The 18,439-nt window shown below is 33.4% G+C and overlaps 1 protein-coding gene across 3 annotated transcripts in view; it reads left to right on the top strand.

Moving 5' to 3' along the window:
* Positions 1–18,439, top strand: part of LOC108741643 (mucin-17) — a 90,891-nt gene that overhangs the window by 48,573 nt on the left and 23,879 nt on the right. For all 3 annotated transcript variants that reach the window (XM_025973447.1, XM_025973446.1, XM_025973448.1), the window contains exon 3: positions 9,090–9,209. In XM_025973447.1, coding sequence (XP_025829232.1) covers positions 9,152–9,209 — 58 coding nt within the window. In that variant the 5' untranslated portion in view covers positions 9,090–9,151. The remainder of the gene's footprint in view (positions 1–9,089; positions 9,210–18,439) is intronic.

Genomic DNA, 18,439 nt, shown 5'->3' with positions numbered 1-18,439 from the left:
AGAGACTGAATGAATAAAACTGAAAAATTGAGAGACTCGAGTCTCTCGTAGAAAGACTGGGATCTCTGAAATATGTTGAACTTAGAAAATTTTAACCATGTCTATCGAGACACCACTTATTGAGAGATTCGAGTCTCTCGTTCAGAGACTGGATACGAAATGAGGATCTGTCTATGAGCGACTCGAGTCTCTCGTTCAGAGACGCTAAACAGTTTTTTGACAGTCTATCGACAGTCTCTCTCAGCGACACCAGAGAGACTCGATGAGAGACGGAGACTCGAGTCTCGCTTTCAGAGACCCTGAGAGACTGAACATTTTACTATGTATACATAGTAATTATTTTGCCGATAATTAAACAATATAGTAATTTTTGCAATAACAGTTTTTGTTTTTCTAACAATTCAATTCCGACGATCGTTTCTGAATCAATTTCTGCTGTGATACAAATAATTAATTTAAAATCAAACTTTTCTGCAAAAATGTGAGACTGGGGAAACCGAATACCTATTAGATTTAACGTCATTCTACCAAACATTTTGTGTGCAGGTATTAGGTAAGTACGTAAAACAGTAATTTGGAAGTGGATTAGTAACGACATCATTATTAGCGTATCATATGGGTCAGAAGTTTCAGTAGAACATTTCCTCGTTGAAACGACTACTGGTTCATTAAATTAAGTTAATGTGATACAAGAACCGTTCAGAAGAAGACTGATTAAATAAGATCAAAGTCAAAGAAGCGTGTAATTCGTTAACGGTCGACTCGTTCCAGTCTGCTGAAGACTAAGTTGTTGGTAAACTTGCCCAGCAAGTCCGGTGATTTGAATCGAGTCAACAAAAACGAGTCTGCTTGCGCTGACTCTCTCATTTGACTTCATCACCGAAGGTACATAGGAAGAAGTCCGACGACGGAGTACGCTACTGCGTGAAACTGACTGGGTTTGCACTCCGACGTTGCACCACTAGACATTTATTTGCAGATCACGGGGCACATTCTGTATGATGATCGATCGACGAACTTCCAGACTTGATTTTCGTGTTCTTTTGCAAGTTGATAAAACTTAATGGTCTGATGAATAGTCGATAGTCGAACATATTGATACAGTTGTTGATTAAGTTCTATTAAACTGAGTAGTAATTTATGGATTTTCATTTGCTTTAGGAAGCCTTCCTGGTGTTATAAAGAAAAAATGATCTCGTTTTTTAACGAATACTACCATCAGTATTGAATAGCCACAAATCATAAATAAAGGACCATTATTAAGAGTACCTTTTATAACTTGTACTTAGGTATATTCGTTACGAATAAATTATATCAATACGCACAAGTATAGATATTACATTGTGTCAACTCAACAATTTATTGCCATTAAACAAAAAAGGAAAGAGAATGCGATTAATTAGAAAAGCGTCCACAACTTGTACCTACCTATTACAAGCTCAACTCTAATAATAATTATTTCCTTATTGAAATATAGACACAGCTCATTTCATTGAAACAGATACGGAATTTCGTTCGGTAGTCCATCAGTCAACCGATTTAATTGCTAATAAAGTACGTTCACATATTAAAATGATTGAGTGCTGTCATTTTTGAATGCAACGTGCACCACATGTTGAGTGGCTATTAATGAGAACATAGAAAAGAGGCTAGTGAATAGGTACTTTGCTAACTTTATACTTCCGCCGGAAAAACTAAGAAGAAATTATAACAACTTAAAATGCAATGTGGTAACAAATTATTTTAGAACAAAGTGATTGACAATACCATACCCATATGAAAATCAAGAAATAGATGCTAAACTTATGGCGTAGACGTTTTAGAGCGAAAGTTTAGCTTGCACGTAGCAAGTTTTTCATCTAAATCAACATTTATTTTGCAATGTGTTAACGGAATGTAACGAAATGAAAAACTTTAAAACCATGTTTTACCACATTTTGTTGTTGATGAAACTGATGACTGGTTTCTGCCAACAATGTGAAAGCTTTTTTTCAATTACTTGTGGTAAGCAAAATAATAATACATTACTAGTAGAATTCACGTTACCGTATCAAAACACAGGCAATATAATAAGCATGAAAATGTATAATGGAATTATGTTGAAAAAGTAAAAAGTAGTTATATATATCATCATTATAGGGTCGTCAGTCGTGTGACTACTTGGAGAGACAATTCCACTCTTTCCTAATCCTGAGATAATCTTCACTTTTCCCTAAAACTAGATCATCCCACATTCTAAGCTGCTTGTGAACTAAACATGAATAGTCAATAATATACAATTTGACTATATTTGCAAGTAAAAAATAAATGATATAAATAGCTTTCAAATCGTTCTCCAAATAAAAAAAAATAAAAAATGCAAAGATGCATGTTCAACCATAAAGCTTTAATACACGTTGAAGGTAATTTTCCGGTACAGTAAAGCACATAAGTGGATAAACGAAGTTTAGGAGATGAAATAGATTCGTCGGGGTCGTCCGCAACAAGCGTCCATATATGCAAGCTACTCCCTCGGGACACCAGCCTAATCCTAATATTCTTTGGCTGATTAACCGTACAGAATAGTTATAGACCCGCATTAGCAACGAAATTGATATACATGCATAAACTATCAAGTGTTCGCAAAGTTCTTTACCTAATATCTATACTGGAAGAAATCCGAAAAGAAAACACTGTCTTTTGAATACTTTTGCGATAGCTGTTTCGCCCTATTCTGATATCATTAGGCTAATTTATTTTGATTTTTATTTGATATTTTATACATTGCAACAGGCGGTTATTAGCAACTGCTAATTAATTTGCACTAGTAGTATAATTACTTCTATATAAGTTCTATTTTTTTTTTTGAAATACAATTATTTATATATTAAAAAGTATCTATATCAACACAAAAACATGATTAACAATTAGACAGCGTTTTCTTTAATGGGTTCATTAATATTTAAATAGGTTAATCTTTAATATTTCCGTTTGCTTAATCAAATGCTTATGCCTATAGATTAGTGTCTACCAGTGTTGTTTTCTTAGATTACCAACTTACAATACCTATTATCTATACTAAATATGGGAATGTCTATTGAAGAAGTAATTACTTAACTATTTTAACGTCGTCCACTATTAAAATTGTGATCATTGACTCAAACAAGTGCTAGGAAAAGTAATTTAGACTTTATTTATTATCTATCACTGACATATATTTTTGTTTAGCTGAGTTTATGTTAATTTTTAATCATCACTTACAGGTCGTTCACCAAAAATCTTCAGTTTGATATGCAGGTGTATTTAGATAGCGTTTTTATTAAAAAATAAAAAAGAAAAAAGTCATCTGCTTCTTTTAATATCGTATCTACAAATGCGGCAGTGTAGCGTGAAAAATGTTTTAATGAATAAATTTACATTCCGAATTTCATTAGCTACGGTATATTACACGTTGAATCGCATGTTAGTATCGCTTATTTATATACTGAAGTATAACTTTGATCATATAAAAAGGTGAATAATATGTTAAGCTATAAATTCTATTGGTTAATAAAAAATCGTAAAAGCGACGGCAAATATAATGTTATAAATTACTTATTGATACTTTGATTTAATAGTAACGTTCGAAATTAATGAACAAAATTGAAAAAAGATCGAAGAAGAATGAACACATACCCATAGAAAGAAGCCCTATCTTCCAATCTTGAAGTTGCTTCCTAACATTTCGCTAGCACGAGTGGCTAGTTTCTTCAGGGGTCTTTTCCTTTCCTTTTTCCGATGCTGGACATAGAGTATCAACAGTGGATCTCTGAAGAAGTTCGCCACTTGTGCTAGCGAAACGTTAGGAAGCAACTCCAACAAACTACAGCCTTTAAACTCGAACCAGAACAGCATCAATGGGTACGATATCTCTAAGTTTTGATATATGACTTATTAGGCTCCCAACAGCGCTATATAATTGTGTTAGAAGCACGTCTCTAAAAGTTTAAATTTAATGTACTTCCTAGTGGAATCAGATTAAAATTAGAGGAAGGAACTAATATTATTCGAAAGCCGTTGTGCGATCGACTAATTTCATAACTTCTCGAAAAGCTTTAAAATTCCGAACAAACCACAAATTGATACAAATGGTGGAATCGAAACAGTCGATTTTATTCAAATTAGCTGTACTTTGGCATTTCTTAGGATAAAAGTTTCTGTTTTGGCTCTTATCAAGTTCCTTATATAGTATTTGTTGCAAAGTTCGTAGCTGTATTTCACGTAATTCGTAACGGAATTTTTATTAGTTGAGTATCACACCGACCCGTCTTCCCATGACTCGTATAACAAAGGAATCAATTAGATAGACCAGCTAGATCAAATACGAGAAAATCATAGATCAGATAGACGAGAGTCAAGTGTAGCTACTCTAACTAGGTATAGTAAACATTTAGCGAATGAATCTAAATTAGCCTAATTGCTTTTTAAATACCCACCGAGTAGCGCATGTGTCAATGCCAGCAGGCGGTGTCCTTTTGAAGTAACAAAGATTTCGTCCACTGGACTAAAAAAGTTCACAAATACAACAGTAACTACTTTTTACGACAGCGTTAGAGACACTATTACAATCGTTTTTCTAATTTTTGTTTATTGAAACGTCTAATCGTAAAATTTCAACAATCGTGATTTTGCAATCAGCTATTCTAAAGCTACCTTACTAAATTAAATGACAGTATAAACATGCTTCATGACCGTATATAACCGTGACCATGACCACACATCGAGTGCCTTTTCTCACGCAATACTCTGATCATGGTTGCTAAATACAGATACAGTTCCTGATAAGACAGTCCTTAACATAAGAGAAAACTGACTGCCTTGTTTATCTCGCATTGGAATAGTTCAATCGTCTAATCTAATCAAATAATGCAGAGATGATTTGCTAATTGCAATCCTTCCTTTACAGACTTCTTATTAAACGAAAACTTAATAGCAAACATAGAAAAAATAGACATTCTGAAGAATTATTCGCAATTAGTAATATTTCAAAGTTAAATATTTTAAGTTTACGAACAAAAAGTATTTCTAAATAATAAAATTGAATTGTAGGAGAAAGTTAAATGAAATTATTAGAAATAAATGTTGGGTTTTGTCCCTCTCTCTCTCTCTTTCTCATTATCATTCAAGTAATCTGTTTCGCTTCTCTTTCACGAAACTCAATTTTACAGATCTCATCACCACCATTCTTTTCTTTTGGCCATTCATGACTCCTCAATTTGAAAATCTTAAAAAGCACAGTAATTTATTCAAGGACTTTTGCCAAATTGATCTTGTTGGCTACTTTTCATATCCACTGATAAACAAATTAGTAATTTGTCTGTAAAAGAATGATCTTTCATTATTCCGTATACATAAATGATACCTTTTGATATTATATATTTTTTCACAAATTCTATAACCGTTTCAAAACCTAATACCGAGAATCTACTTGAATTAAGCTTTCTATTGCCATGAGTAAGGAAGAATTTTCTATGGACACCATTTAGCATTAAAGAAACCGTCGCGTCGAATTGAAGCGTTCGTTGGGCGTTATTGAACTGATATCTTTAAACTGGGTGTCAATAAAGCGAAATGGTTTGATAATAAATATTAAGTGGAATCGTTATTGAATTTTCCTGGTGTGGCAATGTGATCTCGTAAGCCGGCTTATGGAAACGTCTCCATGAATAACAAAGTGTGTATTCCGATGAGGTGATCGCCTCATGAAATTTATACGCTTTTCCTAAATAATGCGCTCGTAGCAGTATTCGAGGCTGGGCAAGTCGACTTTTCGCTTTATTGGAATAATTCTGGAAATATTTAAACGTTTCGTGACAATAAACAACTTCTTAAATTTTGCTAGCTTTATTATGTCTTAAAATGCAGTTCCTGTTACAAAGTTTAAAATTGGAAATTCCGCTGGTTAAAAGGCCAAATAATAGAGTAGTTACCCACTAATCTAATTTTTATGTCATAATCTACCATTAAATTACATTTACTGGAGTCAGAATTTCTGTTCAGTTTGTGTAATAAGTAGGAATGATTACCTATAATTTTGGTGGAGCAAGCAAAGTTGTTTTGCTCATAAATGTGACTTTATTATTCTCCAAGGTAACTAGGCGGTTTCTTAAGGAAGAGAGATTCCGGTCTTTATTTTTACTGAGCAAGGTCATGATTCCTTTTCAACATAATCTACATATAAATGAATTCGAGCACCTGCACGGTTACCTGGTTGCAAAGAAGAAATACTGCTTTATCTACATCAAATGACACTAATGGTTCATAAATTTCAGTACCGTAGAACGATTAATATTGCCCGGCTAGAATTAAATGTAATCATAAAACATTCCTAGGACTTTACTGCAAAAATAACTCGTATTTTACGGCTGCAGGTAAAAATTGTGCTTTTGATAATTTCGAACATTTTATAAATGTGATACACATTCCGCTGGATGGGCTTTAATTCCAAACCATTTATTATAAAATACGATCCATCCAGTGGAATATTTTTGTTCACATTTGAACTACAATCGAAAGACTAGTATCTAACTTTCTATATATCGAAAATCGGTAACTCGCTTTACCTTTTCGCGTACAATTCATCAACCCTACTTCCACGTACATATTTTTATTTTAGTCTTATTTGTTTCATCCCAAAGTAGACTCTCTAACAGAAAACTTATGATGTACTTAACATAATCTTTTATAACATTTTATCCACAGAATATGAGTTATTTCATTCTAAGTTATCCTTAAAGATTTACCAATAGTAAAGGCTGTCGTGGCTAGTAGGTGTACTGATGCTGTCCTGGTTCGGATCAAAAGGTCGTCGTAGACTGAGTCCAAATCCAGCATCAGAGATGGAAGGAGTTCTGAAGAAGCTCGCTAGTCATGTTAGCGAAACGTTAGGATGCGACTCCAACTGACGACGACCTTTAGATCCGAATTAGGCCAGCATCAATTCATTCCATTTCGTACTACAGTTACTGCTGTATAATTTGAATTTTCTTAATTAAAGCAATTGTACCTATAAAATTGAAGCGTTTCCTGGAAGCTTTAAAAGGACTGTTTAAAAAAAGAAAATGAATAACGTCCTTTGTCTGCGAGACAGTGCAGGTACTAAATCGGATTAAATTAAAAGAAAAGTTACTTAGAATTCTGAATGAATGCAGTGCCGCAGCGTACGCTTTAGTAAACATTTTCATTAGACTAGAAACATTTCTGCAATAAAACTTACCTTTAGAAATCAGAACAGTTTTCAAGTCTCTCTTTCTCTCTCTCTCCTCAACTCTCTATAAATTTTATAAATCAGGAAATGAAAGGCCTTAATTAAAAGGTCGGTGATCATAAATCTCCTCTTTGTGATGTCGTATTCGCGGGTAAAGAACTTTTCACTTTACCCGTACACACTCTGACGGAAAATTCACGTCGCTAATCTATAGCTTTATTCAGATGAGACAAACTGATTTGTGCTTGCCGAGGAAACTTTTTGTTTGTTTTAGCTGCTGATCGCTCTTTCCATTTAAAGTAAGGTGAGAAAGTTGTTTATCTTTAACCGTGAGGTTTACCTATCTACGAAGCTCACGACATCCACCATCGTCATTCTCACGCCGAAGTTTCATTCCACAAACGAACAATAGCTTCACATTTTTTGTATAGACCGATGTTCTACTTTTCACTGCCTCCGCCGTTTATACGTATTTTGTCAAAGCTTTTAACAAAGAAAGCACCCACTTGACAACTGTAACATGTCTACAAGTTGAATTATAAATCATTGTATTACTATTATTTCAATTACATTATACCAGTATCATTATCTTTCTTTATTTGTTAAGCAATTAAGAGAAAAGCTTTAGCAAATATAAGAATACCTACCGGAAACGGCAGCAGTGAATTTAATTTAATATGAGTTAATTTGAAAGGCTGTGACCAGAAAATCAGTAAAAGGAATAATAAATCATCTAGTGGCTTTTCGGTGCCCAACATAACTTTACTCATTAATGCATAAGAGTGCCTATTTGTCATGTGTATACTCAGTTCAGGCACAACCTTTAAAATCAAACTCATCTGACCACTCCATTATAAAGCTTTAATCATATGCTTTTGTGACAGAAGGTTTTAAATGTATGAATTTATAATATGAAAAGCAAAATAAACTGAGTAACGAATGCTGAAGCAGTTACAGTAAATAGATCAAGTAACGTATCTGGAAAATGTGGAAATTTTAGTATATTCACCTATTGAAATTTTGAGTTCGTATAAAATGCTTTCGACATGGAGAAGCTACACTAGTTAGTGTTTTAGTTTAATTATTAATTGCTCATTAATTAGATACCTACACATTGAACTTAAATTATTAATTAATAAGTTTAGACAAATAATATACATACTCGTATAATATAAGTAGATGTTAAGGTTAGAACCTTAGCACTAGATATATACGGACAGACAGTTACAACAGAAATAAAAGCACAATGTCTATTTCCCTTTACAAAAAAAAAAAGAAAAATAAAATAAGATTTCTTTATGGCTGTAGCACATGGCACAGTCAAAAGGTTCACATCATTTTAACTTTAGACGGGGTGAGTAGTATCAACTTACTGATGTCATGTTGTGAATGCTTTCTCTGAGATGCTCTTAAACATTGTTCCCTTTGATCCTGTACGAAAGGCAGGATATTCGTTTTCAGAGTAGGTAACTGTAAATCGTATTTCTTGACACATACCGAATATATAGATATTGCTAACATTTTGAAGTTGTTAAGTGGATAAAATAGTCCTTGTTTAAACATTAAGAAAATATGAACGAATACTTTATAATTGTTGCAATTATAATGATAACTCGGTACCTTGCCTATAACGTTATTTATTATTATTATACAAATCAGTTCTGTTTGTTTCTAATGTAGACCTTAAATATGATAATTTTGCTGATGAAAAAGTAAAATCAAAATTCTCAATTTAGTCTCCTATGCTCTTTCCTTTTAACCAATTTATTTAGGTTATAATAAAAAGCTGAATTACGTAATCTCAATTATTGTTTGATATTAATAATGAGATCAGAACCTTTCAAAGTGTTTCTTTATTTTGCAGGTTAATTTGACAACCGCTAGGCCTAATTTTGTTCTTCATTAATAGTATGCGAGACAGCTAGCATGGCAAAGTGGAAAATCGATTTTACGCCTTACCTGGTTTCCATCGTTCTATTGACAGGTGAGTTAACATAATCAAAAATACAATGACCATTTAATCGCATAAACGAATCCAATGTTATTACTACACTTTTTGTGTTCATTGTGTTCCAGTTTAGCGAAAGTACAATATATCTTATGCATAGTACCCAATGAATGTATGTATGTAAAGGTGTATTTAGAACGAGAAAGAAATAAATCAAACGATATTGACAGGTTCATGAACTGAAATTGCTTTTTAACGAAGTGCCAAATTTTAAACATTTACCAACTGCCAGGGACAGGTAAAGCAATCGAAAAGGTTATCCATCAACGGGCGATCTGTGTTCTTTTCCATCAGACGTTATGTCGTGATCGAACTTTCAAAAGTTTACTCTTGAAGGATTGTTAGTAATAGAAAAGTCGCTCTAATTAAATGTATTACTTAATAGTATAGAAAAACAGAAGAGTCAACTATATTCATAATAGAATTACCTGAATTTTCAATTTTTAAGATCCGTTCCAATTAAAGGTAAGTACACACTGGAACGGAGCGGACTGACGGATCGCAGAGAGGATTGCATTTCTTTGTTATCGCTCGATGTATTCTGCTTGAATTTTAAGTAGAAAAAATTAATTTGACAGTGTCATGTACAGTACGATTGAAAATTTTACAATTAAGTACTTTTAGATGTCCAAGGAGACGTTGCAGGAGCTACTCTTGTATCTCCGTTATCACTTTTCCGTTAAAATTCATGTAGATGCTGAGGCACATTGACTATTACCAGATGCAGGGGCGCATTTAAATTTCAATACTCGGAACTGAAACGCATTACTTCTGATGCGGTGCGTTCCGTGTCAGGTGTGTTACCACATTTAAATTCATACTAAATATACCTTTTCGCTGTGCTTCATCCGTCTGTTGCGCTCCAGTGTGCGCCTACCTTAAATCTACTAAATATTTACTTGGTAGGCATATTAAGAGTCACTTCTGATGACTCGTTTCTTTTTCACTAGCATTAACAAGTAGCCACTAAAGAAATCTGTTGCGTCAACACCTGCTTGTGTATCGAATAAGTAACTGTTTACGAAGTGATTTATGTTCGAAATATGTGTTAACTGTAGCGTCACTTTGCCAATTCCCCTTCGTATATGATCCTGTTCGTGTATTTACAGCAATGTTACCTTCGGATCGATTGCAAAGATGTTACAATTTGTTCGCAATTTCGTACTTATTGTACTCTGGCATTTCGTACGAAAGCCATCGGGTCACGTAGCTATAAGGTGACATAGTCGAAAGCAGTGTTTTGTAATGAAATTAAATTAGTATCCGATGCGTGAGCAAATTACCTATGTAGGTTACAAAATAATACTTCAATTCTTCTTAATGAAACAGAAGTTCTGGGAAGTGCCTCGACTGCATTATTGTCGTGATTGATTGATTTATTGTTATTAATTAATTGATAATTTTGTTTTTATATTATGGGGTGGTATTTCACTATGCCAGTTGAATTTTCAAAATTGGACAACTCGATTACGTTCTCTAATCTATCGATTTTTATCAGATAAGTAATCTGTAATCGTTGACGAAATGAAGACAAGATATCAACTCATGTACCTACCTAGAATCTATCGATTTGCCATTTGGCAAAACAATTTCCATATCTTGAAAAAAAAAAACGAATGAAACTCGTAATGGTCACGAACGTAAAAGAATAACGGCATTTCACAATAGCCCCATTCGGTACTTAATGTAGAAGAAGATACTCTTGAATAGCTAACAAATGACACAACTGGTGAAATTTCTCGAGAAGATCTCACGTTCATTTCCGCACGGTTTATATTTAATATTGGAAAAAATATGGAGTTCGTTGGGCTGAGAAACGTATCAGGAATTGGTTTTTACGACCCATTGCTCCTTCTATCTTATCAGCGTTGTTTGGATGGATTTGAGAATTTTTAACTCTCCAAGAACAGGGCGAAAACAATCAGTCATACCTAATCGCAAATAAACCATCATTCAATCTTTTTCTGGTCGTTTACAGTCGATTAAAAATCAAAAATATACTGAGTTAAATAGCTACAAACAGTAAACTTGACGGCACATTGTATAGGATTCAATTATGTTCAAAGAGTTTTCTTTTCTAATTTGAATATTGATTTGTCAAACTCAATCCTCGATTGGTAGATGTTCTATTCAAGCCCTCATGCATCCAAAGTAAATTTTTGAAATATTTCTACCTCCTCTGTAGGAGCATTTTTATCGCATTATGTAATTCCAAGAGTTTTTCAAATAAATAAAGTTATATCTTCTAAAAAGTTTGTTTCCTTAAACAATTTTAATATAAAATCTGTTTTTCGCGTGTGCTTACCAAACATATCACAATGTTATTTTAGATCTGCGGATACCTACGGAATGTGACTGTGCGTGCTCCCGAAATTCTTGAAGCGTTCAACTGGCACACGGTATTAGCAGCCAGAAGGTAGAGAGATAAAGAGATAAAAAGAGAGAGAGAGAGAGATACTCAGTTCTCTCTGTACTTTTGTATTATTTATGTTCCCATAAATTTGCGGACTGAAACCGAAAACTTGAGAGCTGAAGCAGCTGCACTTCTATTAATCAAAGAAAACAAAAGTTTAGAATTATTGTTAACGAAGACGTTTTCGGGGGATGGCATAAATTATTTTTATTACAAGAAAGCTTTGTATTAATGGGTCGGATTCTGAAATACTGGAAGCTGAGCAAATAGTAAACGGTTTCCCTTGTCGGATAAAAGAAGTTAGTTATCTGTGAGCATACTGTTAGAATTTAAGGTATTAAAGTTACCGTTATTTTTGTGACTACATTATAGAAGACAGATCAACAAAAAGGTAAATTATTCATTAAATTAAGTTACCTCAAAACGATGCAAGAGAAGACATATTGTTACGACGACGTTTTGTTTGACCAATTACTGAATGAGCTTTTAGTGCTCGTTACCAAAGCTTCCTATGTTGCATCATATTCCTGAACAATTTGGTGATACTTAAACTGTCGTGGATGTAAATTCAAAGAAAACATTTTACTTCGTGTTTTATTTTTAATCTAGCGGCCCCGATAGTGTATTTTACTTGTAAATACGTATGCAGCAAATTTGCAATTTGATTGGAATACTCATACCTTTTTGGAAGGTAGTTATTCTATTGTCATTTCTACTGCAATTGTAATGTTTGGTTTCATGTATTGGTCATTCGTACACATAATTAAATATTGATGGAAACGCATTTTCGCAAATGACCGACTTTCGTTCGTTCGTTCGTTCGTTCGTTCGACACTTTCAGATAACGTATAAGCTCGCTGGGGAAAACATAATTGAGGGGGGATAATTGATACCGCTATATCGATGTTTTATTACCAGTTCAATTTTCGATATAATGCAATTCCAATTAAATTTCTATCCAACAAAACCCCAGTAAGCTGCTCAAATTGTACCTGTATTTATGATACAATTTATTGAGAATGGCATCCTGTTTTTAATTATATCTTACATTAGTAACAATTAAAAGTCTGCACGATTAGATAACACACTTAAGTAGATGGATGGTAATTAGCAGTGAAGAAATATGAAGCTTAACTCATATTAAAAAAGAATCTTAATACAAGTAATTGTTGTCTTTTAAGTTCCTGCAGGATCTTTACCTTGTCATGGCGTCACTCAGTATAAATTCTCAATGTTGGGGAAGCTAAAGGACCTATAGATATCTGGGGGTAAGTGTGGTTTGGCAAGTAGGCCTTGTACATGAAGAAAAGGTCAGTATTGTCTGTCGAGGGTAGTCGAGGGGGAGTAGCCGGTAGTTGACAGGCAGCAGAAACGTAGAAGCTAATCCGTCGACAAGGAGGAAATTCTCGTGTGGTCATCGACATCTTCAGTGATAATTGTATTTCCGGAACCTTAGTAGGTACCTTTTAGTGGGTTCCATATATTAGGGTTTCAACGTGTATGTAGAACGAGTCATTAGCAAATGTTTTCGAGTAAAATTGATAATGTATCGGAAATCGGAGACGTTAAAGACTGAATTGACACGATACATCCCAAAATCCTATCCTTATAATAAAAGTGTCACTATTGTGCTTTATTTAAAGCTGTAATACACACAAATAACTTACTTAAATCCTTCACAAAAGGATTGCGGGAAACATTTATTTATTACACCAGAACCAAAAAGGCACGAATACTTTATTATATTTTTGCAGTTCTTATTAAGTGCTTTTTGCAAACTTTGAAAACTTTATTTGAAACTTGACACAAACAGAAAGTTTAGACCCTTTTAAAGCACTCCAAAGTTTTAATTTTTATTCATGACAACGAAAATTCCGTATATTACTTAAGTATTCCTTATTTCCGGGGCGACGGCGATGGGCGCGAGAACTAGAAACCGCAACTGGAACTTTCGTCATTGAAATATATGATCTTATGCTTCTCAGGCGTATAATTTAACTGAAAAGTTGCAGGATTCCTTCATAAACTAAAGAACGTAAACTTTAATCACTTTTCTATGTAGGTAATCATTTATAACATCAGTTTGAATTTTCAACTTCAGATGAGCCCTGTAGCTTTTTATACTCCTTTTGGTAAATGTTTACAGGATGATTGATGACACGTAAGTTTCGAATTCCATATTTCAAAGATCTGAATAATAATAAATAAAAGTCCTTCATTCATACCTTTAATATAGAAATAACTAGATCTAAATACTTTTGCACCTTCTACTGCATCTATTGCTAATTTAAAACTTATACTATTTAGTCAATGCGGTCGTAACAGTCCAGTAATACAGGATGCGGCATTTAAGTAAACAACTATATCTGACATTATGTCGACAATCATATCATCACTAATTGATAGCTGTGCCGGAAGTGCATCTTTAAAATAACATATAACTTATAAACCTAGATTAAAGTGTAATGCCATGTGTTGCAAAACATTCATAGGTACTAAGGTATTAATTGACATTTCTTAATGAAGCAGTTTAGTTGTCGATTGGGAGATTTTAATTTCTGTTCGAATGGATTACTTACAGTAACTTGTGAATGAAGAATATCACATGTCTTCTTAAAGTATTTGTCAAATTCAGGTTCCTCAAAGTTTCATAAATTGATTTTATATGCTTCAAGTCTCATGAAAACGTTCTCTTATTTCAAATAATATAACCATTGATATGTTAATTTTATTACAACAAGGGGAAATCTCATTACATTGTGTAATCCCTATTGTGGATCCTGCGGAAACCATCATTCGATTTATAATATCCTTATTTAATTCTGTATTCATTTTGAGGAGAAAATTATACATTGAGGATAGAGTATATTTTAATGGGTTCCCTTATTAATTCAGCCCTTCTTAGATCCAACCTACCCTATTACGGAAGGGTTCTTGTTACCGCTGAATCCATTAAAAGGATTTACATTTGGGCCGGTGGCTTTACTTAGAAAACTTTCGGTAACTAATACTGAGATAGAAGTTTTGATCATTTTAATGAGAGATGATAGAATAAGGAAAGAAAAATGTTGATAGAAAAGCTCTTAGATTATTTTTTCTCATCTCTTCAATTTAAAATTTGTGTATGGAGCCACCACCACCATCTACTACATAAACCTTCATCGATTCTAGTTAATAAAGCTTCTTCTGCCGCCTCTGTTATTTTTCTGATGATTATTTGTGCTGTTATTTTTAATGAGGGTTCACCATCAGGAAGTTGGGTTACATCGTTTTGACAGCGGAATATCATGGCAAGAATTTGTTTTCCGTTGTAATTACACCGAAAAGCATCAAAACCGCACAGGCTGTTGCTGTAAGACGTTCTATTCGGCGGGACGTGTCAGAGACAGTAAACAAGATTCTCGTAAATTAAATTAACGTAAATGAGAACGGGAGCTCTCGGCAAACGAGGGTATTTATAATTACTAGCTTCGTCTTCGCCCTTTAAAACTCGCTGTCTACGATTCCAATGCTACCACTTCGACGCCTCATGCAAACACATTTTGCCATGGCGTCACAATTAAAAGCACACGCGTATTGAGGACGTTCCACGAATGCGTACGCTTTTGCATTATTTATAAAACGAACTGTATGTGCTGTAAAACTGCGAACAGATTTTGTAGCGTCGAAAATAATGCTAACAGCATATTGACTCATTCACAATATAGAGAATTCGATATAGGATTGTATGTTATGTCGTTTTAAGTGTAGCCAATAAGTTGGGCAAGTCATAAACTAATTAATCTTTGATGCTGTAAATTGCACCTACGCTCAGCTGGGGCAGCCCACATCTCTAACTACGATCAGTAATCTAATTTGGGCCTACCTATAAATCCTGTTTCTGCTTCTAATCTTCTTTCTAACCTTTTCTCTAACCACGATATTTTAACGCTTCAAACTTTTCTTTTCATACGTATAGATAAAATGTAAACAGCGTTGTGATGGTTTTCCGACTTTATGATAATGTTCTCATTAGTTTCATTACCATTGCAGGAAAACATCCTTGACTTGCTGCAACACCTTGTACCCATTTTCCAATTACCGGAACCCCTTTATGATTTAATGACTAAAATGACAACCATGGCATGTTAAAAGGAACAATGAGCAATTTCTAATAATATTTATTTATTTTAACTACTTTGAAATTTCTTGATGGCTTTGCTGAAACAATTTAACAATAGACAACACGAAGAATTATGTGCCATAAATAAATTTACTTGTAAGGTTAGNCAAAACAGTGCACAAGAAACAAGCGATTCGATTGTTAAAGAGACCGGAATGAACCAATGGCTAATGCAAATCGATTGTTATAGTTTTCCCGAGCGTAACGATGAGTGGAAAGCATGGGTCAATTCGACCATTCTTTCCACCGAACTCAAACGGGTTAAATCACCAGGGAAACTGTGCATCATATCTAGTATATATAGTTAACTGCGTATCGCATTTTAGTTTTGCGATTGAATTTTTCAATTAAACAATTGAACACAAAAATAAAATAAAAAATACTTTCGTTTATGGTAGTTAGCGGTGGATTCTTTTCGAGAATTGCAAAGTTGTGTAATATCTTGGTGCCCACCGATGTGTGATGTGTTTAATTCTTTCGGAACTTTCATTTTCATTCGTGTGCTGAACGAAGAAAACAATTCCAAAGGAAATAGGAGAAAAAGTGAAATCAAAACAAGTCTGTTGTTTTCTGAATGAATGCATTTTTAACGAAAATAATTTTCGATTAAAGAAAAGTTTAGTGCCATCTGTAATACCTGTAATATTTGTATAACAAAAGTGGTAGGTGAGTCAATAATCGTCAAGTATTTTTTTACTGGTTTCTGGGGTTCCTTCTTGAAGTATTTTAATTTCTAAATAAAATAGGTAATGCCTTTAGAAGTTATTGAATTCGTATGTCTTAAAATTTATTTTTATTAATAATTCACAGCAACAAAAAGAAAGATATTTCACAAACATTGTGTTAATTACATGTCGTAAAATTCCAAAATTAACCGTTCCCGAAAAGACAATAAAATTCATGTAGCACCATTAAATAAACTTGCAAATTTTGTCTGTAATAAGTTTTTATGAAAACTTCACCCTAAAAGGGTACAAAGGCTTTTATGTAGTCTTATTCTGGCCATAAAAAATGGACAATTGTTTATAATTGTATGGTAGAAAATGAGTATAATTTTACTTCTAATATGGAGGCCATTTATTGCATGGATTACCTTTTATATACTCGCATTATAGGATTAATTGTATTAGGAAATGTGAGTACATTTTAGGTCCATATCAGTTATAGGAATAACACGGTAATTTAAATTTTATATTATGGTCAATAAAAGTAATTTTATCGTTTTGTATAATCTCAGCACTTAAAAATAACTCTAATATTAACATAACAGACAGACGGACAGATAGAGGACCCTTTAGCTAATCAACATGGAGAAAATGTTAAATGAAAATTTACCTAAATATTAAAGCGATATTTACAATTTATCCCACTAGCCCGTTGCTTCGTAAGCGAAAATAATAAAAATTACAATTTCGATCCGAATTTGTAAACATAAAATCCCAGCTGAAATAAATTTGCTAGGTATTTTAGTTGATATTACAAATTTGATTGTAATAATTAAGAAACTCGAAATAATTTTTAAAGAAACATGTCAAAATTGAGATTATTACAAGTTCCCTAATAAATTCTACTATTTATATGGTAAACTCAGTCATTTACAATCGAAAATTGTAATTTTTGCGTTGTCATAAAAGAGGGACAGAATATTTAAATAGCGTTCCATTTTACCGAAGATTGTAGATCATTGCGAAAACAAATAAGAAACCTTCAATTTAAACGACTCAATCTATTTTAACTAGCCAAAATTTACAATGGTCAGAAATTCAGACGCAGATCGCGATTTCGATCTTTCAGATGTCACCAATTTTGTATAAATATCTTTAATGATTCACAATTTATACCGTCGTTTCGTCTTAGGTGTAAGTCTTTTGAAGATACATTTTATTTAAAAAATTAAAATGTTTTTAGCCCTTACGGGTTTTGATTTTTTTTTTTCTTATTCTGAAACAAGGGAAAAATTTATTATATTTTATTTATTCACACCTTCAATCAGTACCTATTACCTACCAAATACGTGCCTACATTGTCGATAAGTATGCGTTGATATTTTATGAAATATGATATTCAATTTCAATTTAAATATTAACAGTGCAGTTAATATGCCTCTTAAAAATTTATATCTCGAATATATGTGAATATAATGGCATACATGTATAATACATAAAAAGTTTTACGATCGTTTTATTTGTGCTCGTTACAACCGGTCCAACGCGAAATTTCGGTCGTAAAACTCTAATGGAGCAGAATACTATTTGCTCCAATCACATAGGTAGGACGTACTTTTTTCGTGCCGGTGTGGTACATATTGAATTGGGAACTTCGTTCGGTAATCAAGGAGGCCTGTTCGAATGTAATCTTGAAAGATTGGCATTACTTCGTCACATGGCTATAAACGTGGCCTAAACGCTGCTAACCGTAGTAGAAAAGTTTCTCAGTAAATTTTCCACGCAAGTAGGTTTTCCACTTCACTTCATACATTTCCTTTCCTAATGTGCCCATTACGCTCGTCGGTGGACTTTTATTCCGTACTCTCTTTTTAGGTCAAACTTCTCGTGTATGGTTTGGACATAACGAGTTTATTGTAAACATAAAAACGCAGATGTTTTAATCCGCTAGATATTCCACAGCAAA

Source organism: Agrilus planipennis, unplaced genomic scaffold, assembly GCF_000699045.2.
Source record: "Agrilus planipennis isolate EAB-ADULT unplaced genomic scaffold, Apla_2.0 scaffold194, whole genome shotgun sequence".
Classification (NCBI taxonomy): Eukaryota; Metazoa; Arthropoda; class Insecta; order Coleoptera; family Buprestidae; genus Agrilus; species Agrilus planipennis.
This window is presented reverse-complemented; position numbering and strand designations above follow the sequence as displayed.